Raw genomic sequence first — 27,911 nt, forward strand, 5'->3', positions numbered from 1 at the left:
TAGAGCATTCCAGAACAGAAAAAAATACGGATCTATCTATATTTAATTTATTTAACAAAGAATTAAATTATTAGATACTGAATTATTTAAAAATATATCTAAAAGTCAGATTTTCTTTTCTTTCTGTTCTTCAAAGTGAATCGGTCTATAATTTTGCTAGTGTTTCATTTTAAAGTAAAAGCTTAAAACTTGCCTGGATTGGCAAATCTTTCCTCACTACTCATGAATGCTGGCTGACACTTGGATTAAACTGCAGGACCTCAGGATATTTGGTTTTGACCACAAATTGCTAAACCGCTGCTTCACCCCACACATGACAGATTACTTTTTACGTCTATCTAGATCGGCATATTATACAGCTAGTACACTTTTTCTGAAACGGGTAATGGCTTTAATTTGGTACTCGCTATAAATAGCAGTCCAACATAATTTTGCATTCAAATAATAAAATGTAGCCTAATGTATGACAACATTTAATATTTTACAAAATACAGCAATGGGCTGTGATTTAAATTTCAATTCAGCCCCAAAACTCTAACACCCTGAAAAGAAAAAACAAGTTTCCCCAGACAAGTTGCTTTATCTAATCCAGAATAATTAAATCCAAGATATTCAGAACCTGGGAGCGAATCTTTCCAAACTCCCACTCTGTAAAATGCCTTACAAATCTAAGCAACCGTAGGGCTGTAAAACCTAATCCATGATTTAGCTCCAAATTACACAGAAAACATACAACGTACCTCAAATATACAGACAGCCTAGACACTGATCTTCTTTAGATTAATCATCCCTCCCCCAATCCCATGAGGATATATGTTATAGTAACACAAAATTAAATAAGTTGCAACAGAAATCACCGAGAACAGTAATTGGAAACAGCTGAAAATCAATGCAATTAAAACAACTTTTCTAGTATTTCCACAATAAATGCTGCATGTGGAAAAAAAATGGCAAAAATCTGTCTTAAGTTGCCTCCCTTTAACCAAACATATGCTGCTTTAAAACTCTTCAAATGTGAATTACAGTCTGCAGCATGTCAAATCAAAAAAGGGCAGGCTAATATGATAAACATTCCACGATTATTTCTTGCAGGTAACTTACGAACAGATTTTTCGATAATTATTTGACACAGTGTATAGTATTTTTGCAACTAGTAATTTTTTTTTATTGCTTATAGACTTTTTGAGACTGTAATGTGTACTCCAGTATTTATGTATTAATATATTCTTATAAATATTTATATAAATTTATAAATATAAATTTCCCCTTGGGATTAATAAAGTATCTATCTATCTATTATATAGTGCCTTTCATATCTATCTATCTATCTATCTAAATAAGACAGGCTTAGGCCTCCTTGAAAACTTTACATTTAAGAAAAAGGATTTTGAAAATAAGCCACAAGGTTAACTAGAAGATAACAATTTAAAAAGTGGGCTTATGTGGCCCAGTATTTCTTAGCTTTTGCAAGGATTATAGAAATCTGAATTAAATGAATGAATGAATGCTATTAACAGCATGATTTTAAGCACAACTGCAAATAAAATACTGCAAAAGTCAGTTCTGCTAGAAATAACTGCAAGAACTAATTTAACTGTATCATGCAAACCTTGACAATGTATTAATTTTAGTATTTTTATGCTGGAGTAGTAAAATGTGTGGAAAACTCCGACTGCTGCCAAAGATAATGCCTAAATTGCATGCCGATTTAGTAAAGTGAATGTTTAGTTCTACTGAATTAGAAAGTCACAGGACCTCCTGTTTTGCTGTCTGCATCATTCCCAACAATTTATAACAGTTCTGTATTTTCTGTACTTGAATACAGGCAGTTAATGCACATCTAGTATTTTTACTTGTTGATGCAATTAATAAATAATATATAAAATATATAAAGAGAAATGCAATTTGCTCCTATCATGTGCATGTATTAAAAGTGAATATTACATTATTTTCAATCTCTCTCTCTCAGGAGCAGCGTGTAATGTGTGAAAAGTGAAAGCATTAACCATCTGAGTACTGAGCTCTGAGAGACACTGAATCAAAACCTTTTTGGAAACTAATAACTGAGTGTATCATCCAGTTTCTGTACAAATGGGTACGTAGTTGCAAGGACTGTGTATAAGACCCTAGAAATAATTTGCAACAGAACAGAAAGTACAATGAAGTCACAGGATGTGATTAAATCTAACAACATTTAAAAATATCCTTCATCAAAATACATTAAAAGTTTGAAAACGTGCATTAATTCTATTTTGATACTAAGAAGTTCAAAAGTCAAAGTGAAACTTCTAAAGTATGCTATAATTATTAAGGTGCGACTAGAGCTGTGTGACAAATACTTTCTCAGGCACCTTAGAGAAAAAAGATATATCTGAAATTCTGAAATAGCTGATTTTATTTTTTCCAACAATAGCTAAACAACTGATATTTTCAGTGTAATGGCAATTGGTTCAGATAAAAAAGATGTAGTTAGAATGTTAAGAATGGGCACTGGGAACAGTGATTGAGCCTTAAACTAGTTTTACTGAGAACTGCATTTAAAGGACAGGTTAGGGCTTTCTTTTTAAAAGTTATGAAGTAATGTTCTATAACAAATGATAAAATCAAGTCACATTTATTTTCATATGTACCTAGTAAAATGAAACTCTTAGTCGACAGATCTGCAACTTCAACTTGAGCCTAAAGCATAGCTTAGCAGTGGTTGACGTATAGCAAGTGTTACTTTCAACTGTGAAGAGAAGACTTTGAACTGCAGGTTTGATAGATTGAAAGGCAGTAAGAAAGCCATTGCTAAAATTACAAAATAAGAAAAAAAGCCTTATTTTGGTTAAAACCTATAGCCACTCTCAGTGCACTCCAAAATTAAAGCATACGATAAATAAACAATTGGAGATACAGATACTATACAGCTATTAAGCTGTGCTTGAAACTGTTGTCATATAAGGCGTCCATCACACAAACTGCTAACGCTCTTCCGGACCTCTTCCTGTCAGAATTTCCTTTAGTTTCCAAGTTCCTTTTGATGGCATAGAAAACTATACCTACAGACACCTTAGCTTTCTTTGCAATTTTGTCTAAAGGAAAGAAGTACACTTTTAAGGGTTTTAAAGGTCTCTCTGTCTTTCTATGTTAATTGCCTTTACTCACCATTATAATAGCAATATCTAGTACAATAAAGTCTGCAGGAACACTTTGTTCCAACATTGCTTTTATGCAGACGGGGTTTGTAAGTAATACACAAAAGGAAGGACACATGCTGGAATTATATGCATTGATTTTAAGGCTTAATTAACTTCCATTGCTGCAGAAAAGCTGCAAGTTGTTTAACTATTAATTGATCTCTTTAAAAGGCAACTCAGAAAATTACATTCTTTTTCAGTTTTTGGTAACAAACTTATGTTGTATCTCTTGCAATTTAAAGCTTGTCTTTGTACCATTTCAGGTTATTCAGTGGACCGGAACGGCTTAAATTTCAATAATATGGAAAAATGGGGATGTTCTAAAATTTTTGAGTGGTAGTGTGTATATGCACACACTATGTAAGATGAGGAATGTCTATACCTATATAAAATGAGGATTATAGGGGGAAATAGACTGAATATATCAAAAAGGGGAAAAAACTTCATTTAGTATATTAATAGCATATTTTATTGTAAAGCTTACAACTCAAAAATGCAAACAGATGCAAACTATTTTAGACAAATGTTTCAGCTAAATAAGCATGTTTCACAATAAGGTGGTTTTATTCACTTGCCTTTGTTAAGAATTCCGGTAATAAAAGTTTTAAACTCATTAATCTTATACAAAACCTACTAATTAAGCCTGTCTTTACCATATATAAGGTTCACTAACAGTATTATTATTTTTCTTTTTTAACTTTACTACAGGGCTAAATAAAATAGTCTGTCTTTTTAAATAATCACAATAAAAAGTGGTATTGGTGGTTTTAAATGTCATGAATGTTAATCAGACATTTAATCTGTAATAGCGGTTTTTGAATGTCACATCTCTGATAAGCTATTCTTCACTGGTACTAGGTATCTTCAGGAAAAAGAAAACTTTGGCACTTCATTTCTCTTTATTGAGTAAAACGTACAAAAGTTTCAAGTGTTTTATGCAACAAATTGACTTTGGGTTCCTGGGGCTCTTAATTTTGCTATTTCTAGGACCACACCCATATTTATTTCTCTGTATGAACTTCATAGGGATAACGTAAAATTATACGTAAGTATTTTCATATATATTTTTTTAAATTTGTCCTAAAGTATGCACAAAGCTGGTCCTGCAAGGCTGCAGTGATTTTTGTTTCTGCCCAATTTCTTAATTAGAAACGAACCCTTCCCAATACCAGAACTTATCTAATTTTATGGCTTGTTTGAATTTTCAGTCATCCAATTCAGGTGATTTGTATACTGTAGGTTTTTCCTGTCCAAGAATATCAAACAAATGATGTATGGCCCAGAGCAGATTGGTGATTCTTAGACCATCTCTTTCATTTCCTATCAAACATTTTACTAAAACAGATGGAACCAAGTCTTGGGTTACAAATGGGTTCTATTCCTGCGAACGTTGGTTGAAACCTAATTTTGCACGCAAGTTGGAACTTACCACGAAAAATGTTCACTAATGGGAATTTGCCAAAATGCTTTATCACTTACTTTATAGACAGGCTTATTAATAAAAATGATACTGAAGCAGTATTTCTGCACTTTAAATCACATACCACTAGTAATTTAATATAAAATGAAACTGAAGTATGTGAAACATCCTACAGTTTTGGAAACGATAAAACACCTCATGGAGCTGGAAAAGGCATAATGACAGCATGTAAATCTACAACCAAATGATGAATTTAAGACATGTGGTGTCTCCATTAAGGGCTTGCTTTCCCTTCCTAGTTAGTGGCTATTTTCCCCGAAACAGTACAGTTGACACATAGGATCCAAGGAATTACAAGCAACAGCTTCTATTTCTCACTTAAACAGCCAGCTATATATCTATTTGTTTACCTGTAATGAGGGTAACTGCATGGCTGCAAATGGTGCTGACTACATTTGGTGGCATGGGCATATGAAAGCATGATCCACTACGTTCATTTTCCAAACCACTTCCCCATGAGTAGGAAGCTGGAGCCTATAACTGCAAGAATTGGCCACAAGGTAGGGACAATCGTAGGACATCACAGGGAGAACACAAAGTAGTGCTGTACTTACTACACTGTAGTGTACTATGCTTCATTGTTAGTGACAGCTGCTAAATACTCAACCAAGTCAATGTTAGTTTGCTTCATTTGAAACTAGAAAACATAAACAATTAAAAACAGAGAATATGGCTATTCAGAATTAAAAGAAGCAAAGGCACGGAATCTTAACAAGTGAGTTAATCAAAGCACAAAAATGCTGCCCGAGCCATATTTTCTTCAGCAGCAATAGTTTGCCTCTACTTAAGATAGTTGGTTTGGAGCAAAAAACCAGCAGCTACTGCAGCTCTTCAAGAACAAACTTCGGCAGCTCTGTCCTAAACATTAACATCTAAACACTAGGAAAATCTTGGATTTTTAACATTTTCACAAACTGTTTTTGTCATTGCCCATTTTTTAGTAATAGTAATTAAATAAAAAAAAAAAAATAAACACCCATGTGTTTCCCAAAATCCAACAGATATTACTGAACCATACACAATGTCACCAGATCTTTTAAGATATATTTATTTCTGAAGTGTAACAAAGTCACGTTTAGTGATTTTCAAACCAATGACATACCAAGAATACAAATACATTAAGAAACACATATAAGGCAACAAACCCTTTTATAGTTCATCCTACTTGGCAAAAGAGTTTCTTAAGCTCACTGTAGTGACATTTATTAGAATGGATGACCTTTTTGTTTGACTGAATTCCCTTGGTACCTTTGACATGGATAATAATAATAATAATAAATTACTGCAACGAAATGAAGCATTTCAAATTATCAGCAGGATTTAGATGATAAGAACTATAAATATTCTTTGTGTCGTAAAATGTCAAGCTTCGATGTCAGCCCCTGAAAACAGCTGCGGACATTGCTGCTTTTTAGTAGTAACAACATTGAGGCAAGATAAAAGTTATTCAGAATTAATTCGACAAAAATAAACATCTGAAAAAAAATCTTACATTTCCTTTATAGTATAATATAAAAAATTTCAGAAAGTCAAGGAATAAATGGTGGTCGATCTTGTATTAAATTGTTCATAGCACTGGATAGCCTTCAAACAGAGCTAAAATTGTTTTTTATATTATGACCCTCTTTCCATTACAGGATAACAAGGAGCTAAAACCTATTCCAAAAGAGTCGGGTGCTTAAAATATTTTATGCACCCACAAATATTTGAACTAACCAAAGGCAGGATACTAATTCTTAATCTGTACTTTGTAATATAATTAAATGAAACATAAACTCTGAAAAATATCTAGTATCTACAAAGTTCACACTGGAGCAAGGAACTGAACTTTATTAAAAAAAATAGAAATTCACAAAGTTAAATGAATTATACTAGTAAAGGCTAAAAAAAGTCTTTATAGTTTATTTAACTTAATTCTTAACTTTAAATTATTTTAAAATTAAGTCTGCACTGGCTGTTTCCTGCCTAAAATAAGTAGCTTTTCCAAAAAAAAGTGAAATATCTTAAAATGTTGACTTTCACTAAATTGTCTTCATGACTGCATCAGGATAAAAAAGGCTAAAGGCTGCGGAGTTCTACACTCATAATTACAGCTTATCAAGTGACCTTTTACCTTAATTAGGATGCAGATCCTTAATTTTTCCTTAAAACATGAAATCCACTTCTGATTAGGCTTTGGCAGTTCAAAGCTTCTCAAGAGTTTAACCAACATTTAGGCAGACCAAAATATTTAAGAAATTAAAACGACAGCCAATGTTTTCACAGTAAAAGTAGAAATAATATAAACTTAAATTACTTTCAGAAGCTGGATAAGTATTTAATTATGGAATAATCTGCATCCTTTCTGTGAGAAATAATTAAATACTGATGGTAAAAAAAATTTACACAGCAAATAAATTAATTAGTGAAAAAAAAAACTGCATGCCATTTTACAAGTATAGATTTTACCAAACACACAAAGCCAAAAACGTAACATTTTTAAGGTTGCACAGCTTTTGTATTAACCTTCTTTGTTTTAACTGCCAGTAAACAAGTGAAATAAAAATGCGGTGAAAATCATTTAAAGAGTTGAATTTGGTTTAAAGAAAAACAAACAAAAATATGGATACACAGTTGGCCAAACGGTATACAATATTGTGTAAATAACTGTATAACTGTACTGTATTATGTTATAAACATTGTATGTTGTGTATGTGTAATATATATAATAATTTATGTATAATACACACACACATACTAACACAGTACACATTATAAACAGTATACCATTATAGTACAATGTTATTTGTATAAAGAGGTTTAAAAATTTAGAAAAGACACAAGTACAGTAAGCTCATTTTCATAAATATTTTGCTGCCCCTCATCTTTAATCAGTACACCTGAAATGGTCATTACTGAAAATCACCAACAAAAAGAGTAAATGCTCTTCACATTGTGATAATGAGGTCATTGCACAGAACTATATTTTCATTTAAGTAAAAAAGAGAATAAAAAACAACAAACAAACAAATAAAAGCACCCTATTAGAAAAAAAAGTACAATAAAGGAAAACTGAGTATGCGTTTCACTATCTGTATTTATTCAAACCTAGTGTTCATATTTTTTTTTCCCCCACTCATATTATTTGTATTCAGCATTATATATTTTAAAGTTGAAAATCAAATAAATCAGAAAAAAATAAAGCCTGCCTTCTTGGATAATTTCTGTGTATAAGAATCATAGATCTAAATATTAAAAAAAAAGGTTTGAAAACATTAGTGAAATTTAAAATTGCAATTTAAAGAAAATTATGTTTGAAAGAGAAAACGTCTTTTGTGTTTCCAAAATGGACAAAAATTACCGAGTTTTATACCCCTGTAGACTCATGCCACTTTTACAGAGAAAATGACTGTGACCACAAATTGCTCTCAACAATTCCAATACTTTTTAGCTTGACCACTTAAAAATCAGCCTTCTCAAAGATTATAAATATAACTTTTTATAGCTCTGTTATTACATACTGTGAATGGGGAGAGTGGGCCAATCTTGTGGCTGTACCGTCGGATTGCTTCTCTGATGTGGGCGGGCTGAATGGCATCACTTTGAGCCGGGAGACCACAGGCTGCAGCGCTCTGCAACAGAAAAACACATAAATTGTTACTAAATCAAAAACACTGCTGCTTTGCACAGCAGACCCTTGATACACAAAAATCAGACAGGCAAAGCCTCTGAAGACCATCCACGCGTGTCTTGTGTCAAAACCAAAAGGGTGGGAGGCTACAGCCCTCCTGAATTTTCCTTTTTTTTTCCCCCTCCACAGCCACCATCTCCTTGTTCCCCATAGTATCACACATTACATAATATGCTGACAGATAATTTAGTCAAAAATGACTTTTTCCTTCATTTATTGATAGTCTTCAAAACTGCGGATGGTTTTTAGGTTAATTTCAATAAAGTCACCAAAAAAAGCACTCCAAAATAACATAAACCTCTCACTGAATGTTTCTCTGTATGCCCAAGTAAACAACCCTCTCCCAAATTTATTCTTGGAAATGACAACATTCTGAATAGTGAAGCAAGCTTTATTTTTCCTTCATCTTATAGTCATTAGGAATACTGGAGCATGTAGAAATCCCCACTGGCACAAAGTATACTACATTTGTATCATGCTTCACACACTTTAATCCTTCCTCTACCAATGTGGTTGGTTCAGCTCTAAATCATGAGACTTCTATCTTCCTTTATGTTCATTTATAAAATTCAGTATAGACATTTATAAGACTGGTAGAACAAGTCGCAGTGTAAACTCTAATACTTAACAATGCTGCTAGCAAAACAGAAGATAAGCTATCTCCATAATAAGCAGCTCAAATTAAAAGAATTACATTTGTCTGATAACAACAAAATGTATTCATATAGCACATTTTCATACAAATAATGTAGTTCAAAGTGCTTTAAATGGTTCATATCTTTAGAGGTTGCCCCGTGGTGGATGGGCCTACAACCGAGAATGCATTCCTGCTTTTTAATTAGTATCTAACAGCCACTCCACATAACAGCAAATTCACAATTATTTTATTTAGCCAATACATTTATCTAAGACAGCATATAAATTAAAAGAACATTACATGCTTCCAAATTTGGAAAGTTAAGTGCTGGCAGCTTACGTGATTTCTGTATGGTCATCACAGGAAGTCTGGGATAGAGATGGAAACTTCCACTCTGGGTTAAGCAGCATTTTGCTTTAGCTTTTTGGTATTTCTTTTAATTAATAAGTCCTATAACCGGAACTGCACTTATTTCACACATCATTATTTAACATGTAAGCTATTTTGGTCAAATCCTGACAAATATTATTAGTAGCTTTCAGACAGCCACCATTAAACCGGTTTCAAATATATCTACGACATGCTGCCTCAATAAATACAGACCTGCCACCTTCTTAATGACAGAATCTGAACATAGTTGATAGTAAAAGAGTAAAACACTTCACTGCAAAAACAGTAACTTTGAACAATTAGATATGGTAAAGTTCCCAAAACTAAAACATCAATACAATCACAGAACATAAGAACAAGAGGAACCTTAATTCTTTTAATAGCTTTCAAACGAGCAATAATAAAATAAAGCAGTAAATAATAAAAACACTTAGACATGTTTAATCAAAATCTTACAGAAGTCTCTCTAAACATATGTGCATTTCATTTTAAGCTTTGTTGTTCAGCATAATAACCTAATTATATGAAATAGTACTTTTTATTGTGGGATGAAAAAATTAGATCAAAACATAGATCTCAGCCACCATTACAAAGTACATGGGGCATATAACATTAAAATACATACATACACACACACATATATATATATATATATATATATATATATATATATATATAATTTTTGGGTGAAGTATTCCTTTAAGTACATAATGATAAAACCAATAAGAAATAAACCTGTGACTTTATACTCAGGTTACTTCTGCACATCTTTACGTACTGCACCATTGCTGTCAAATGTTTTGGCCATTTATGTTTTTTTAAACATTTTTATACCAGTAAAGAGTTGTGGAGACGTTTATCATATTCCAAAGCAATAGGAATAAGGCAGAGACGAAACTCTCATATTCACACTCACACTTAGTCAAACAAGGTCAATTTAGATTCACCAGTTAACCTAACCCACAGCGCATCACTTTTTCCACATTTTCTTATGTTACAGCCTTATTCCAAAATGAATTAAATACATTTTTTTCCCTCTACACACAACACCCCATAATGACAACGTGAAAAAAGTTTACTTGAGATGTTTGCAAATTTATTAAAAATAAAAAAAACTAAGAAAGCACATGTACATAAGTATTCACAGCCTTTGCCATGAAGCTCCAAATTGAGCTCAGGTGCATCCTGTTTCCCCTGATCATCCTTGAGATGTTTCTGCAGCTTCATTGGAGTCCACCTGTGGTAAATTCAGTTGATGTGACATGATTTGGACACCTGGCACACACCTGTCTATAGAAGGTCCCACAGTTGACAATTCATGTCAGAGCACAAACCAAGCATGAAGTCAAAGGAATTGTCCGTAGACCGCCGTGACAGGATTGTCTCGAGGCACAAATCTGGGGAAGGTCACAGAAAAATTTCTGCTGCTTTGAAGGTCCCAATGAGCACAGTGGCCTCCATCATCTGTAAGTGGAAGAATTTCGAAACCATCAGGACTCTTCCTAGAGCTGGTTGGCCATCTAAAATGAACAATCAGGGAAGAAGGGCCTTAGTCAGGGAGGTGACCAAGAACCCGATGGTCACTCTGTCAGAGCTCCAGAGGTCCTCTGTGGAGAGAGGAGAACCTTCCAGAAGGACTACCGTCTCTGCAGCAATACCATCCCTACAGTAAAGCATGGTGGTGGCAGCATCATGCTGTGGGGATGTTTTTCAGCGGTAGGAACTGGGAGACTAGTCAGGATAAAGGGAAAGATGGCTACAGCAATGTACAGAGACATCCTGGATGAAAACCTTCTCCAGAGTGCTCTTGACCTCAGACTGGGGCGACGGTTCATCTTTCAGAAGGACAACGACCCTAAGCACACAGCCAAGATATCAAAGGAGTGGCTTCAGGACAACTCTGTGAATGTCCTTGAGTGGCCCAGCCAGAGCCCAGACTTGAATCTGATTGAACATCTCTGAAGAGATCTTAAAATGGCTGTGCACCGACGCTTCCCATCCAACCTGATGGAGCTTGAGAGGTGCTGCAAAGAGGAATGGGTGAAACTGGCCAAGAATAGGTGTGCCAAGCTTGTGGCATCATATTCAAAAAGACTTGAGGCTGGAATTGCTGCCAAAGGTGTATCGACAAAGTATTGAGCAAAGGCTGTGAATACTTATGTACATGGGATTTCTCAGTTTTTTTATTTTTAATAAATCTGCAAAAACCTCAAGTAAACTTTTTCATGTTGTCATTATGGGGTGTTGTGTGTAGAATTCTGAGGGAAAAAAATGAATTTAATCCATTTTGGAATAAGGCTGTGACATAACAAAATGTGGAAAAAGTGATGCGCTGTGAATACTTTTCAGATGCACTGTATTCCGGATGTAGGGGAACACCAGTGTAGCAGGAGAAAATCACTTACAAAATCAGACAGTCTCTGGGTCCATGGAGTTTTAAGGAAGGTGCCCCTCCCTCCCTTCTGTGCCACCATAATATGAACTTCTGGTATAAGAAAAGCAAGCTTTGAGTGCAAGGAAGGAACTAACAACAGGATAGCAGTTCATCAAAGAGCACATTCATTCATTATTGTTGATTTAGAATCACTAGATAACTTAACATGGATGTGAGAGGAAGCATTTGTGCTAGTACTATGAAACTCTTATTCATGCATGTTATTTTAATAACATATCAATATTAGAAAAGATAGCAGCATTTAATTAAAAAAACAGTCATTAGGAAATTACTAAATAAAAATGGTCTTTTTTATTTTCTGTTCATTCAATTCTTTTACTGATATGATAATGTGGTTTGGCAACAGTGCTGAGCCAGTGTTTGAATGAATTGATGCTGATCTGGATTTTATTTGCAATGGTTTCATTATAGTCTAGAGGTTTTACCATCTCTTTTTTCCTTTTTTCTTATTAGATTGACTTAATTTATAGTAAGTTCCTGTTACACAAACACAAAATATGCAGATAGTATTACTCAGCTGCTTTCTGTGAAGTTCCGATAAATTCATCTTCTGATCTACTTGGATCCACACCACCCACAATCATTTGTCAAACATATAAGGACAATCAGAGTCTACATTTTCTGATGTGCCCGACTACTCATCTGAGAGTTCACCATCAACTTTTAAGTTGGTGATATGAAACTGCAAGTCATCAACATGGATCAATTGCCTGTCCACCTTATGCAATTTGCTTGATTTGCTGCAATCAACATCCCTTCTCTTCATTTCTGTTTGATTTGAGGGACTCAAGCATATGTGTTCTATTTAACTGCAAAATGCCAAATTATTCTTTTCTCCAACAATACTTTCTTTGCTTCTAGGCTGCTGAAACAATTATCTACTGTATATTTTATATACAAGTCTCCCTAGAAAGCCTGTCAGCATGTGGACTGTTCCAACTGTGTAGTCTGTACTAATCTTTTCACCAGTGTGCAAATCAAACTGATAGAAACTGCCTGATAGCAAATTACAGTTACACAATAGCTTGAAACATAATCTGTTTATTTTTTTTTTGCATTGACAGCTGAACTTGACTAAGGGTTTAATACAAGAATTAACAGATGTTAAAAGTTTGAATTTTATCAAGAGTACAGAGACTGCATGAAGACAAAAGTCATAATTATACGCAAAGCAAAAAGGTTTAACTATACAACTACTGTAAAATAAAATTAATGCATTGACAAAGAGAAAAGCAATTGTACATTCGATTATAGATACTGTGACAGATAAGGGGGTGCTATCGCTCCCTTGAACCCCTGTCCAAGACTCCAGACACCAGATAAAAGTCCAAATGTTGACTTTATTTTTATGCCACAGTGCACAAAGTACCCTCTCCTCCACTATACTCAAAAATCACAATAATAAATACAATAAATCAATCCACCACTACCAGACACGTTGCCACCCTTCCACCCAGCACAGCTCGCCGTCTGGGAGCTCCCACAGTCCTTTTATACACCCTGACCCGGAAGTGTTCCCAATCCCCAGTCCATGTGGTTATTTATCAGGTACAAGTCCTTTTCTTCACCCTGGAAGCACGTCACTTCTGTTGTCGTCCTATGACGCACTTCCGGGTTATAGGGCACAAATGATTCTTCGGTCCTCCCTGCAGCTCCCTCTTCCGGCGCCTGTGGTATCCAGCAGGGTCGTGTATAAAAACTACATAGTCCATGATTCCCTGCTGGTCTTTGGGGCACCTCCATACTGCAGGGAGGGCTCCATCTGGCGGCCTGGGGGTATTGGCCGGGATGACAAGCTGGCCATATACCACAATATGTATATTACCTTTAACCTTAAAATGAAATTTATAGGGTAAACTTAAAAATACTACCTATGATTGTCAAAAGTACAAATTTTCTTGAGATATTTTCATAAAGCCTACAGGGTGTATGACCAAGAAGTGAAAATCCATTAATTGAAAGCTTGAGTAGCAAGAGTAATAGATGTAAGAACAAAAGGCAATGAAATGATACAAAAGTGAAATGAGCCTCCTGTAGAAGAATGGGCTACAATTAATCATCAGTTTGGATTATAGCGATAGGGGGAATAATTACTTTAGGTAACATTGGTAACAACTTTCTTTCTGAAACAAATTCTTCCATTCATGTTCCAACCTGGTTATCTAATTAAGGGATGGGACACTAGGCAGGAATCTATATTGGACAGGGAGCCAAACCATTTCAGAGCAAAATCACAAACACAAATCCCACCTACACTTGTATCAAGAAAACATAAGAGTCATCAGTTAACCTAATCTTCAGGACATAACATAGTGTGCACCTAGAGAAAACCCCACAAAGTAATAAGAAGAATCTGCAAATTTCACACCTAGATTAGCAGTAAATGAAAGCATATGAAACACACAATATCAAAATTGTCAGCTATTTGTTCACTTAAAACCATGTTATACTGCAGGACATTTTTTACATTTTCTTTTTATTTTCCTTATTTTTGTGGTTGGTTAGAATTGTAACTTGATAGGTTTCTTGATCGAATTATTATTTTAAACAATATTGACTTCACACCATCTCTACATAGGTACAGTATTTGGTTGGCTTATTAAGACTGTGTTAAATATCCTCCATTACAAGACTTTACCAGCCATTTTCAGTCACAGTGTCAGTCCAACCAGTCTGTAACTCCCAGTCAAATAAGTTGCAGTGGTGGGATTGTGTGCATTTGAGAGCTGACAACCTATAAGTGCTCACCCTAAAGTGCAATCGATATAATGCAACTCTGAGGAAAAAGGAACATGGGTGTTTTAGACCTGTCTCATGTCAGGTGTTTAAAGTACACCAATAGAATGGGAAAAAAAATTGGGTCAGGATGTGCTGAACTTACCATACCTGTAAAGCTTTCACACAGACAACGTTATTTGCTGTGGGGTGGGGTCATCTTGCAGCGCTTTGGAAATGTGAAACGGAGCTGGAAAGTTATTACACAGTCATCTAATTTGACATAACCTGTGAGTTTTAGTCTTGTAATATTACAAGCTTGGGCAACAAGATCAGCAAATTCAGTTGTTAAGACTGAACCTCCATTAGGTTTTCTACTACTACTTATCTCTGCACTTTTCATGAATGTTGGAAGACAATCAGTGTCACAATACATTCTCCCGCAAGAAATTACAATATAATTTCCAGTATTTTATAAGTCGAATGTGGAAAAACTCACACTATTGGTCCAAGAGAATATGATATGCTAACGCCCACCTGAGAGAGTAACCACGGAGCACAATGCCTTTTATTTCTATACATTGTGCCTATGTGACCACATGGTAATACCCAAACTATTCTGAAGTAACGTTTGCACTGTTTTGTGGTTTTTGTATCTCACACCCTCATACACCTTTATTGTAAGAGCATCCCTTATCTATGATGGAGCGTTTGATCAGAAGAAAATATGAAACTGGTTTTAAATTAAACGTTGTTGAAGTAGAAAGAAATTGGTAACTGCACTGCTGCAACGAAATTCAATGCATCTGAGAAATTGATGCAAGAAGATGTTTAAAAAAAAAAAAAAAGTCGCATTTTTGAACGGGCATATAAGTCGGGGTCTGATTTTACGATCGATTTTTTGGGTTTCAAGACACCGACTTATATGTGAGTATATACGGTAACTAACATTTATTAAGGATCCCTCACTCATGATTATGAGATTTGGGCAACGAAAGGACAAGATCGCTGGTGTAAGTGGGTGAAATGAGCTTTCTCTGTAGGGGTGGCTGGGCTTTCCCTAAGAGACAGGGAGGGAAACACAGACATCCAAGGAGGTGCTCAGAGTACAGCCGCTGGTCTTCTATATCAAGAGCAGCCAACAGAGGTGGTGTGAACATCTGATACGGATGTCTCCTGGACACCACCCTGAACAGGTTTTAAGGGTATGACCAGCTGGAAGAAGACCGCTGGGAAGACTGAGGATTATATCTCCCAGGTGACCCAGTAACATCTTGGGATCCTACAGCATAAACTAGCAAGCATGGCTGTAGAAAAGTATGTAAGGGCCTCATTGCTGAGATTGCTTCCACCTTGGCACTGTCCTAGAAAAGAGGTAGAAAATGAATGAACGAACTTAACGGTTATGACAATGCAAATATTCAGAATGCAGCTATTCAAAACTTGTAGGCTAAAAATATAGTCTGGTAACAATTCACAAATGAGGCGCTGCTCGACAAGATCCACTGGTTAATATCGCAAAATTGTTCTTACACAATCCCATAGTGGCTCATGAAACATTTTGCATACTGTACTAAGAGTAGGCTCTTTCTTTGCTCATTTTAGCTACACTCACTGTCATTCACATTTAGATGATACTGCTAGTACCCCTACTTTAGTCAAATTTAAACAAAATGCCTCTCCATGTGTGAGGTAAATACATCTAAACCTGTGTCTATAATGATTCAAGTGTTAACAGTAGGACACTCCAAGATGGCCAAACTATACACTGTGGATGTAGCTCCAACATGACTGAGGCTTTAGTCTTGGATTTTAGATGACTTTAGATACAACCTATAGGAAACTACTTTTGTCTTTCATTTTCTATAACCTTTTTCCTGCTTTCCACCAGCCATGCGTTGTTGCATAGTGATATGCTGCTCTAGCCTGCCACACTAATTAGGCTTCAAAATAGGGGACGAGGAATTAAATCCCCTCTTACTCACTTACAAAATGACAATATGTTGAAAAATATCACAAAAAATGAGCATTTTCCTGCAAGATGCCAAATGATGATCAATATATAAAGAGTAATGTCAATATATTTTAGCCCTCCTTGGTTTGAGGGGTGTCCAATAATTTATGTACTTGGGTATGAAAGAAAGTAGTAAGCATGTTGAAGTAAGTCTCGGTATGTTGTGACATGTCTCAAGGTTACTCATGCATGGCTAAGTGTGGGTCTAACATTCCAAGATGTCAGGAGAATCCTCGTGTGAATCAAGTAAGCTTCTTCATGACATTGTGCCGGTTCACATGTCACGTCAACCACAGGTTGACATCCGCTAATGTGGGTCACCACCCTACAGTCCTGACCTGGCTCCCTCAGATTATTTCCTGTTCTGAGTTTTAAAGAAATCTCTCAGTGGACAGCGTTTTTCAAGTGTTGAAGATGTCAAGGCAGCTGTGACATCCTGGTTTGAAGGTCAAACAGAAGACTGTTTATTCAAAGGAAAAGTGGATGAAGTGTATGTAGCCCTCAGGGGACTATATTGAAAATAAAACAAACATTTTTTGAAAACTCTTTTTTTCCTACCGAGGTAGATAAATTATTGAATGCCCCTCAAATATGGATTCAGCAGAAGTATACCATTGCTTGCCCAGCTAGAAATGGTACATACACTGTGTCCTAAAATATTAAGTGGACCCATTAAATTTTGAGGTCAGCTACTAATTTTCTGAAAAATGATGAGAAATTGTAGCTCCACATTTGCTTTGAAATTGCATTAAAAAAAACTTATCAATGGTGGAGGGGTAATAACAGAAAACACATTCTCATCAGACCCTGAAGCAATCAGGCAAAAGAATTTTGTTTAAATATATATTTTATTGATTCTTAGAAGTCCATTAAACTCTGGCAATAGCCCATGAATGTGTAAACTTCAGAGTTATTTATAATGGGACAACGAAATTGGCTTGAAGCAGCTAAGAGAAAAAGACCTTGGTATCAGACAGTGAAGAATATAATTTTTAACTATTTTTCAACACAGTTAGGTCTGACTTCTTTGGACTACATGTGTAACAGCAACAGGTCTGCCAATATTTATATATCAAGCCTTTCTCTCATGGACTCACCTCTTCAACTGATGAATTATGTTCTAGTTATACATATACTCTCTGCCTCTGCGTATGTCTGTGTATATATATATATATATATATGATAATAAAAAAATCTTTGGTCGAGACATGATCTTCTCGGCAGACACTTTGAAATCCCGCAAGACTACTTGCACAGAAGACACTTTGAAGTCCTGTGAGACTACTTGCATGTCACGCCCTACTTACAAACAATTTCTCGGAGACACTTTAACGTTCTGCAAGACAAGGAAGTGAGACAAAAGGACAGCTGCTGTACATGCAGAACATGCACCATGGCACAAGCAGCAGCTGGCTTAAAGGACAGCTGCTGTACAGGCTTTTAAATGATCGACGCGCAGTGCGACATGCAGATCACGTAGCATGGCAGCAGCAGCAATCCAGCTGATCGAGCATAGAGGTAAAACATGTATTTGTTTTCCATTGTATCACTGTTTAAGAGGGGGCATCCGAGGAGTGACCGCATCTCCTTAGTGTGCGTTCAGCACCCCTCTTCACAACACGACAGGCAGAGACGCGAAGTGTGTACACAAACCCTTTATTAATATACTAGCAAAATACCCGCGCTTCGCAGCGGAGAAGTAGTGTGTTAAAGAAGCAATGAAAAAGAAAAGGAAACATTTTGAAAATAACGTAACATGATTGTCAATGTTATTGTTTTGTCACTGTTGTGAGTGATGAGTGTTGTTGTCATATATATATATATATTTACACACACACACAAACATATATATATATATACATATCTATACATATACACATACACACACATATATACACACAAATACATATATATATATATATACATACACACACACATATATAAACATATATATACATACATATCTACATATATACACACACAGCTATTTCGTATCAGTGCAATACGCTGTTTGTTAAAACGGATGACACCCGCTCTTACGTGCAAGTCTGCGTGGATATTATGAACTATCGTATTTGTTCAAGTTCTATTTAAATTTTAAATAGAAGGAATTTTTATTTAGTCGACAGAAATATCTTTGGTAGGAATGGTAAAAACAGACAGGAATATTATTCCTGAATAAATCAACTCAAACCTTAAACAACTTATAATATTTTGCTCTCCATAAAAATATATCCTGTCTAAATTATACAAGTTAGAAATAAAGTAAACATTAAAAGAACAAACATTCAAATTTCTTTACTCTTATGTAATTTTATATTTTATAAAAAATAAACTTAGATTTTAAATATCCCAAAAGATTTTGCTCTCCATAAAAATATATCCTGTCAAAATTATACAAATTCAAATATGAACATGCTGCATAACAAAACCTAGAAATATAAATAAAATGTGTTCCTTTCAGCAATAACAAATCAAATCATTCAGTTGTCTTTGCTCATATGTCATTTTAGAGCTGGACACCTGGCATCTTTTTGGCCACAGGTTCGTTTCTGTTTGCTGTGAGGTTCTGTGTTGTGGAGATTCTCAGGATGGATTGCAGGTGCTCATCAGTGAGGCGACTCCTGTGTGCTGTTTTGTTAGTCTTTATCACTGAGAAGAGCTTCTCACACAGATATGTGCTACCAAACATGCACAAGGTTCGAGCCGCATGTAGACGGACTTTTTTTGTTCTTCAAAGTCACCAAAGCGCCGTGCAAACTCAGTGGGCTCAGTTTATCAGCAAAGTGCGTATTTGGGAACACCATAGTGACGACTTGGTTTAACATTACTTGGCAACAGGGAAAGTGGGGCAAGGTGAACTGGTGCATTTGTGTCTCCCATAAAAGCAGCCTCAATTGAAATCACTTTGTGATTGTGCACGGGTAAAACGTCCGCTGAAGTGTCAGATTCTTATTTAATTCTTCTGCTTTCTGTATCTTCTGCAGTGCATTCAGGTCTTTCAGGTTACCCTGATGTTTTGTTTTATAGTGCCGCCTTAGATTAAATTCTGTAATTACAGCCACATTAGCTCCACAAATGAGACACACGGGTTCAGTAAACATATACTCAGCCTCCCATCGGTTTTAAAGGCTCTATTTTCAGAATCAACTTTTCTCTTCAGCATCGTGTGAGCTAGCTTCGCAATAACTTGCAGCATCTTAAGGTAGACTTGATTAACGCGGTAACTGTTCGGCAAGGCAGCTGAAGCGCTGCATTATGGGATCTGTAGTTTATTGTGTTACCAGCGCTTCATATACCCGGCTTTAATAACAATAATACAGTATATAAAATGATCTCGGGGCGGATATAATTACACCGGGCGGATGTGGCCCGCGCCCTTGAGTTTGACACATATGGACTAAATAGAACTTGAAAAGATATATTTTTTCAAATGTGATCGCGCAATTCAGATAGAGTTGACGCCAAGACTACAGCCTGCATGCCTCAATAAGTCATCCTCCCCTTGCCCTTACTTTTTTACCGCTCATCTAATGAATACACTGAGTATGGCTTTACCAAAACAATCACTGATGGCGAATAAAGTATCCATTATTCGAGTATGTAGATCGGGTTATATATATATACATATATATATACCCGCGATCGCAGCGGAGAAGTAGTGTGTTAAAAAGCTAGAAAAGAAAAGGGAACATTTTAAAAATAACGTAACATGACTGTCAATATACAGTATTTGTTTTGTGAGTGTTACTGAGTGTTGCTGTCATCAAGGATTTGATTATCATTATTTCTTTCAATCAGGTTCGTATTTGTAGGATGTGTTGTGTTCAAGTTACATTCCGTGTTTGTCAATCGCTGTAAAGATGACAGGTTTCATTCATCGATTCGCTTCTTACTGCATCAATAAACAGCTGTCTTCTTCTTTATCTGAGACCTGACACACTGCATGCACGGGTTTTTTACACTGTCTTCCTTTAGCGGACATTGACTTTTTCCAACGGTGCTTTGTTTCCGCAGTAGTTGGATTTATGAATATGCTTGTATGTATGAGACGCTTCATATTTTTGCTGCCTTTTCAATTGTGTAATTCGGTTTTGTTCAGCCTTTGGAACTGTTGCTTTTATCTGTGCACGCGCCAGTTCACGTGAGCCGCCGTGTACATGCATCGAAGGTTCCCAGCTGTGCTGGTGCCATCTCTCGCTATGTCCATAGCTGTATTTAATGTTACCTTAGTCCTGGCACTTAAAACTTTCTCTCGCAGTTTCGCTGAGTTTGTGTCAAACACCACCCTGACCATCTCATCTTCCTCTCCATAAGCACAGTCCTTCACCCGTGAATATTTACCCGTGGCAGTTTGCTATTGGATTGCCGCTGACGGACGGCCTTATATGGGCAGGCACTAAATTACAAACGCCAGCGGCAGCCTGTCTATGAACTTAATTTAAAGTGTAGGTTTACATCGTGCTTTGTTTCCGAAGTAGCAAAACTCATGAATATGGTTGTATATGTCACTCGCTCGCTTCTTATTGTTTCGCTGCCTTCTCAATTATATAATGCATGTTTTCTTCAGCGCTTTTTGAGGTCTTCCTGGTTTTCTATGTACTGCGTGATTACGGGAGGCGTGATGATGTCACACGAAACTCCGCCCCCACGGCGTTGAAGCTCATCTCCATTACAGTAAATGGAGAAAAACTGCTTCCAGTTATGACCATTACGCGTAGAATTTCGATATAAAACCTGCCCAACTTTTGTAAGGAAGCTGTAAGGAATGAACCTGCCAAATTTCAGCCTTCCACCCACACGGGAAGTTGGAGAATTAGTGATGAGTCAGTGAGTGAGTCAGTGAGTGAGGGCTTTGCCTTTTATTAGTATAGATTATTAGCATCACATCCTTTTGGCTCCCCTCCAAGGGTGCTACAAATACTAAAAGTAGGTACTAATTTTACTAAAATATGTAAAGAAAACTGGTAAGGGGCCAATAACGAGAACATCGAGACAAAAGGAGATAAACAAAAAAAAAAGCTCTTAACATACCCTAGTTCACCGAGTATCTGAATTGAATTCTAACCTGACTGGAAAGAACAAAATATGAGCAAATCACTCAATAATTCTTGTCTCATTGTTTCAAATAACTTTAGCATGTTTCTCTTTTAGGAAACCTTTATCTTAATTCTGTTTTCAACTGCCTTGGACTGAAAAGGCTTTAAAAACTAAGATCTCTTTTGGTTTTGAGATGTTCTTTCGCCAGCTTCAGGGATACCAGATTAGAAGTCCCTCTTGAGGAAGCTGGTGTCTCTAAACCCTTGTAGCTCTGAAACAGATGTGTTTTTTTCTGAAGAGTCTCAAATGTGTTGTCTCCTATGACCAGAATGGATAGCACTGGCCAGGCATTTATAGCTTAGCCCTTCTACAGGCAACATTGTTATATCTTTCTGAATTAGCTCTTTTTGTAGCCTCGTGTCAACACATCCAACTAACACAACACCACCAAAACTGAACTATGAAAGGTGTTTGACGCTTTTGTCATATGCCGAGTTGCATTTCTCTAGTATCTTAGGAGAATCTTTTCAGTTGTCAGCACTGGTGCTGTTTTACCTCGCTCTTTGCTACATTAATGCCCTAGAGTTTTTCCTTCACAACAAAAAGTAATACCCTGTGATGCATCATACACAATCAATACATCGTTCGTCACCGTGATTTAGGCTTCAAGTAATTATGCTAGCACACTGATACATACAAACAAAAATTACTTTAGGTTTTACTAGGAATTGTCACTGTTTTGAGTAGATGTGCAAGTAAGAATTTCATTGTACTATTTAAATGATGCAAGCATGAAACTAAACTTGAATTCAACACTTAAATATCAGATGCTACACGAGTTAGGAGATGCGGCCTCTTTCAAATATAAACATGAAGAGACAAAATAAAAAATACGATACAGCTGAACATCGAGCAACATCTTTTTTACAATCAAGAACTTGCTAAAATTCTCTGGTAGCAGAATGCAAAAGAAGGAAAAGATCCACTTTGGATAAGTAAATCATTTAGAGGACTTGTTTTTGTTTTTGAAAACAATTATTGAATAACACAATACAAAGAGCAGTTATCACATCCTTGGGTTAGTTGTTTGTCTGCTTCTTTGTTTAAAAATCAGAGTTTTATTCATAATAATATTCATATTACATTTATTTCTGAATGTGAGAAGTTGTTTTGACCTTATTAAGCATTAATTAAGGACACACAAACCTTATATTGAAGTTTATAACATGAAGAGACATACTATCACAAACCACCAAGGTGAAATTATTTAAGTTTGCCACAATGTAAAGTGACATAGGAAATAGCTACTTCATTGATGCTTTGTTGGTATACAGGTAAAATTCAGTTATAACGAAGTGCCAGGGACCTAAAAAATATTTCGTTGTAACGAATATTTCATTGTAATGAGATTCTATATTTATTACTATAGTGCTTTCTTTAACTTGTATTCAGGTGTTTGCAATCATTTCAATAGCTTCTTTCGCATTACTTTTAATCTCCTCCTGCCTACAAGTTATGCTGACAAGAATTTTTCTCAGCGTTTCCTTGCGATAATACACTTTCTGGATGCCCAAATTCAATGGCTGAAGCACTGCCATGCAATTGGGTGAGAGGTATTCAAAGCAAATATTATCTGAATGTGGAAGCATGTTGTGGGCAGCACAGTTATCAGTCATTAGCCAAATCATTATTTCTTCTTCATATTGTGAGCTTTCTGAACTCTTTTGAGACCCTCCATTCCCTACCCAATGGGAACGACATGCTGAAGTGAGTCCTGAAGCGTGATTGCAGTGTCTGTGAAGATTGTTTGTGCGTTGCTGGGGCAGGGCAATAGGAGGCTCTCATCACTGCAGTGAAGCGCCACAGAAGCAAACCATAAAAGATCAGGGTCGCGCTATAAGTCCCTGTCTTGCAAATTAAAACACGAGGTTTAGTCTTAGTAGTTTAGCAAAACCAGCTTTATTCAGCTTGAAACAGGAATGGCACAGTTATTTATTGTAGCGTGATCTGCCACTCAGCTATACACAGACATAGCAGTCAGGCAGGATCGTGGTCAGGTCACTCATCAAGTAATCCTGTTATCTGTATTTACAATTTACGTGCTCCTAACCTTGCATCACCCATCGAGATCTTTTCTGTTTATTTTGGCAGAGAGACACAGCATATCTGTGAGCCTGCTACTGCCCCATACAGACGCGGAGATCACACTTCGGGACACTCTTCGGCTTGCTGTCTAGTTGGGGGAGGTCCCAAGAGAGTTTACAAATCTCACATTTTCTTGAATGAGTGCTGCATTAATAGGAATGTTTCCTGAATGAGCATCACTGAACCACATAAAAACGGCTTTTTCGACGTATTCAAATGCAGTACTTCACATACAGTGCATCCGGAAAGTATTCACAGCGCATCACGTTTTCCACATTTTGTTATATTACAGCCTAATTCCAAAATGGATTAAATTCATTTTTTTCCTCAGAATTCTACACACAACACCCCCATAATGACAACGTGAAAAAAGTTTACTTGAGGTTTTTGCAAATTTATTAGAAATAAAAAAACTGAGAAAACACATGTACATAAGTATTCACAGCCTTTGCCATGAAGCTCCAAATTGAGCTCAGGTGCATCCTGTTTCCCCTGATCATCCTTGAGATGTTTCTGCAGCTTCATTGGAGTCCACCTGCGGTTAATTCAGTGGATTGGACATGATTTGGAAAGGCACACACCTGTCTATTTAAGGTCCTACAGTTGACCGTTCATGTCAGAGCACAAACCAAGCATGAAGTCAAAGGAATTGTCTGTAGACCTCCGAGACAGGATTATCTCGAGGCACAAATCTGGGGAAGGTTACAGAAAAATTTCTTCTGCTTTGAAGGTCCCAATGAGCACAGTGGCCTCCATCATCCATAAGTGCAAGAAGTTTGAAACCACCAGGGGCCTCATGTATAAACGGTGCGTACGCACAGAAATGTTGCGTAAGAACTTTTCCACGTTCAAATCGCGATGTATAAAACCTACACTTGGCGAAGCCACGACTTTTCCACGGTACCTCATACCTTGTCGTACGCAAGTTCTCCGCTCGGTTTTGCAGACTGGCGGCACCCAGCGTCAAAGCAGTGCTACTGTTCCTGTGTGGTTACTCATTATTTTCCTGAAGCGGCTTTATAAATACACTGAAACTAACCGCATATTGTTTATTATTGTAATGCATCTGATTGTAATTAACTTGTAACAATATAATGGTCCAGGGAATAGCCATAGTATTCCAAATACCGTAACTGCTTTAGCGTTGTTACTCTCACTGCACCTTCTTCTTTCAGCTGCTCCCGTTAGGAGTTGCCACAGCGGATCATCTTTTTCCATATTACTCTCACTGTAGCACTCGGAGTATTTATATCACTGTATCTGAGTGTGAATCACAGCAGCAGCTGATCGGAAAGAGAATTATAGGTAAACAGCATCAGGCACACGCTACCTCAGCCACGGCAAAACGTTTTAAAGCCTTTCCTGTACGGACCTCGAGGTTCAGAAAAAGTGTCATCCCAAGAACTATAAACGCACTCAATCACTGCTCCTTGTAGAACTGTTTGTACTTATAAGTACAATTACCTCACTGTAAACTTGTACTACAGTTATAATATTGCACAACCTGAGTGCGAGTTCTACGCACGGCGTTATACATGAGGCCCCAGGACTCTTCCTAGAGCTGGCCGGCCATCTAAACTGAGTGATCGGGGGAGAAGGGCCTTAGTTAGGGAGGTGACCAAGAACCTGATTGTCACTCTGTCAGAGCTCCAGAGGTCCTCTGTGGACAGAGGAGAAACTTCCAGAAGGACAACCATCTCTGCAGCAATCCACCAATCAGGCCTGTATGGTAGAGTGGCCAGACGGAAGCCACTCCTTAGTAAAAGGCACATGGCAGCCCGCCTGGAGTTTGCCAAAAGGCACCTGAAGGACTCTCAGACCATGAGAAACAAAATTCTCTGGTCTGATGTGACAAAGATTGAACTATTTGGTGTGAATGCCAGGTGTCACATTTGGAGGAAACCAGGCAACGCTCATCACCAGGCCAATACCACCCCTACAGTGAAGCATGGTGGTGGCAGCAACTGGGAGACTAGTCAGGATAAAGGGAAAGATGACTGCAGCAATGTACAGAGACATCCTGGATGAAAACCTGCTCCAGAGTGCTCTTGACCTCAGACTGGGGTGACGGTTCATCTTTCAGCAGGACAACGACTCTAAGCACACAGCCAAGATACCAAAGGAGTGGCTTCAGGACAACTCTGTGAATGTCCTTGAGTGGCCCAGCCAGAGCCCAGACTTGAATCCGATTGAACATCTCTGGAGAGATCTTAAAATGGCTGTGCACCGATGCTTTCCATCCAACCTGATGGAGCTTGAGAGGTGCTGCAAAGAGGAATGGGCGAAACTGGCCAAGGATAAGTGTGCCAAGCTTGTGGCATCATATTCAAAAAGACTTGAGGCTGGAATTGCTGCCAAAGGTGCATCAACAAAGTACAGTGGAACCTCGGTTCACGACCAAAAAGTTCGCCAAAACCTTTGCCTCGGTTCACAACCACACACTCGGTATACGAACAAGCCAGTTTCCTTTTCGGTTTGTACATGTTCAGTCTCTCCCTGTGCATTTCCTGTGCAGCGAGTGAGCGAGCAAGAGAGAGAGAGAGAAAGCGAGCAAGCCGCGTGCCTGCCTGGCTTTTTCATTTAACCTGTTCACTGCTCTCAGTCAGACATGCACTCTCTTTGTGCTCTACAGTATTTCGTGTGCTTTTGCAGTTAACTATGGCTTCTAAGCAAGTGAAGAATGGTGAGAAGAAAGTTTTGAAGAAAACTGAAATCGAAGTAAAGAAAGAAATTACAAGAGGTGGAAAAATTGTTTACCAGTTTACTCATTTACCAATTTGAGAACCCTCGTGCTTTCAAGCAGCACAATGTAAACAAAGCCAGACTGCCAGTAATGTGGAGGGCAAACACGAAGGGTTGGGTCACATGGACTTTCTTTTTGGAATGGCTGCATGAGGCTTTCGCTTCCACCAGCTAAACAGCTAAAAACACCAGAAACCCAAGAAATCCCAAGAGAGAAAACACCTGAAGGAAAACACTTCATGCCAGAACTCGACTCATGCAAGATTAGTTTTCTTGGTGGTGTTTGTATTATGGATTTTTCAAAAATTAATTTTTCAGTTCGTAGTGTGAATTGTTGCAATGTTACTTTTCTCTTTTTTCAAATGTTCGCTTTTTTCCCTGTTCTTAAAACTCATGAAAGTGTTTACAGATGGAGTTGTTCATAGCGTGAATTGTTGCAATGTTACTTTTCTCTTTTTTCAAATGTTCCTTTTTTCCCCGCTGTGCTTAAAACCCAGTTAAAAAAAAAGTGTTTACAGCGATCGGGCTGTACGGCTAAAATAGCGTGATTTTGTTACTTTTTTGGTTGCTTGTGGTTGGTTTTTAAATTAAAGTTCGGATTAGCGTGATTTTGTTACTTTTTTGGTTGCTTGTGGTTGGTTTTTAAATTAAAGTTCGGATTTGTTCAAATGTTCCCCTCTGTTCAGAGAGAGAGAGAGAGGGTGTGAGTGAGCGAGGGCATGCTGCTGACAGAGGGGGGAAGGGGGTATGTGCGCTACAGAGAGAGAAAGAGAGTGCGTGCTGCTGACGGGGGTGTGTGTGTGTGCTACAGAGAAAGAGAGAGCGAGTAGCCTGCTCGTAGCTGAGCAGGAGCCTGGGTGTTTTGTGTCAGTGTTATTCAATGTTTTTACATTAGTTTACTATTACACTGTGCATTCTATGGTGTAATTAACTATACAGTATTTGTGCTTAATCTTTACATATATTTACATATTTACATACAGTTCATACGGTCTGGAGCAGATTAATTGTATTTACATACAATCCTATGGGGGAAATTGCTTTGGTTCACGACCAGAGTTTTGGAACGAATTATGGTCGTAAACCGGTTCCACTGTATTGAGCAAAGGCTGTGAATACTTATGTACATGTGATTTCTCAATTTTTTTATTTTTAATAAATTTGCAAAAACCTCAAGTAAACTTTTTTCATGTTGTCATTATGGGGTGTTGTGTGTAGAATTCTGAGGAAAAAAATGAATTTAATCCATTTTGGAATAAGGCTGTAACATAACAAAATGTGGAAAAAGTGATGTGCTGTGAATACTTTCCGGATGCACTGTATGTTTGCAACCCAAGATTTTTCTACTTTTTTTTGCTCTGTCTTTCAAGAAAGTTGACAATGTCGATGGCAAAAATTCTGAATTCACTGACAATGTCTTTTTTCTTTTTGCAGCAATCGAGAG

General features: G+C 37.0%; 1 protein-coding gene across 3 annotated transcripts in view; it reads right to left on the reverse strand.

Moving 5' to 3' along the window:
- The window catches only part of supt3h (SPT3 homolog, SAGA and STAGA complex component), a 538,864-nt gene that overhangs the window by 57,495 nt on the left and 453,458 nt on the right, over window positions 1-27,911 (reverse strand). For all 3 annotated transcript variants that reach the window (XM_039749446.1, XM_039749445.1, XM_039749447.1), the window contains exon 11: window positions 8,160-8,270. In XM_039749446.1, coding sequence (XP_039605380.1) covers window positions 8,160-8,270 — 111 coding nt within the window. The remainder of the gene's footprint in view (window positions 1-8,159; window positions 8,271-27,911) is intronic.

Source organism: Polypterus senegalus, chromosome 3 (assembly GCF_016835505.1).
Source record: "Polypterus senegalus isolate Bchr_013 chromosome 3, ASM1683550v1, whole genome shotgun sequence".
Classification (NCBI taxonomy): Eukaryota; Metazoa; Chordata; class Cladistia; order Polypteriformes; family Polypteridae; genus Polypterus; species Polypterus senegalus.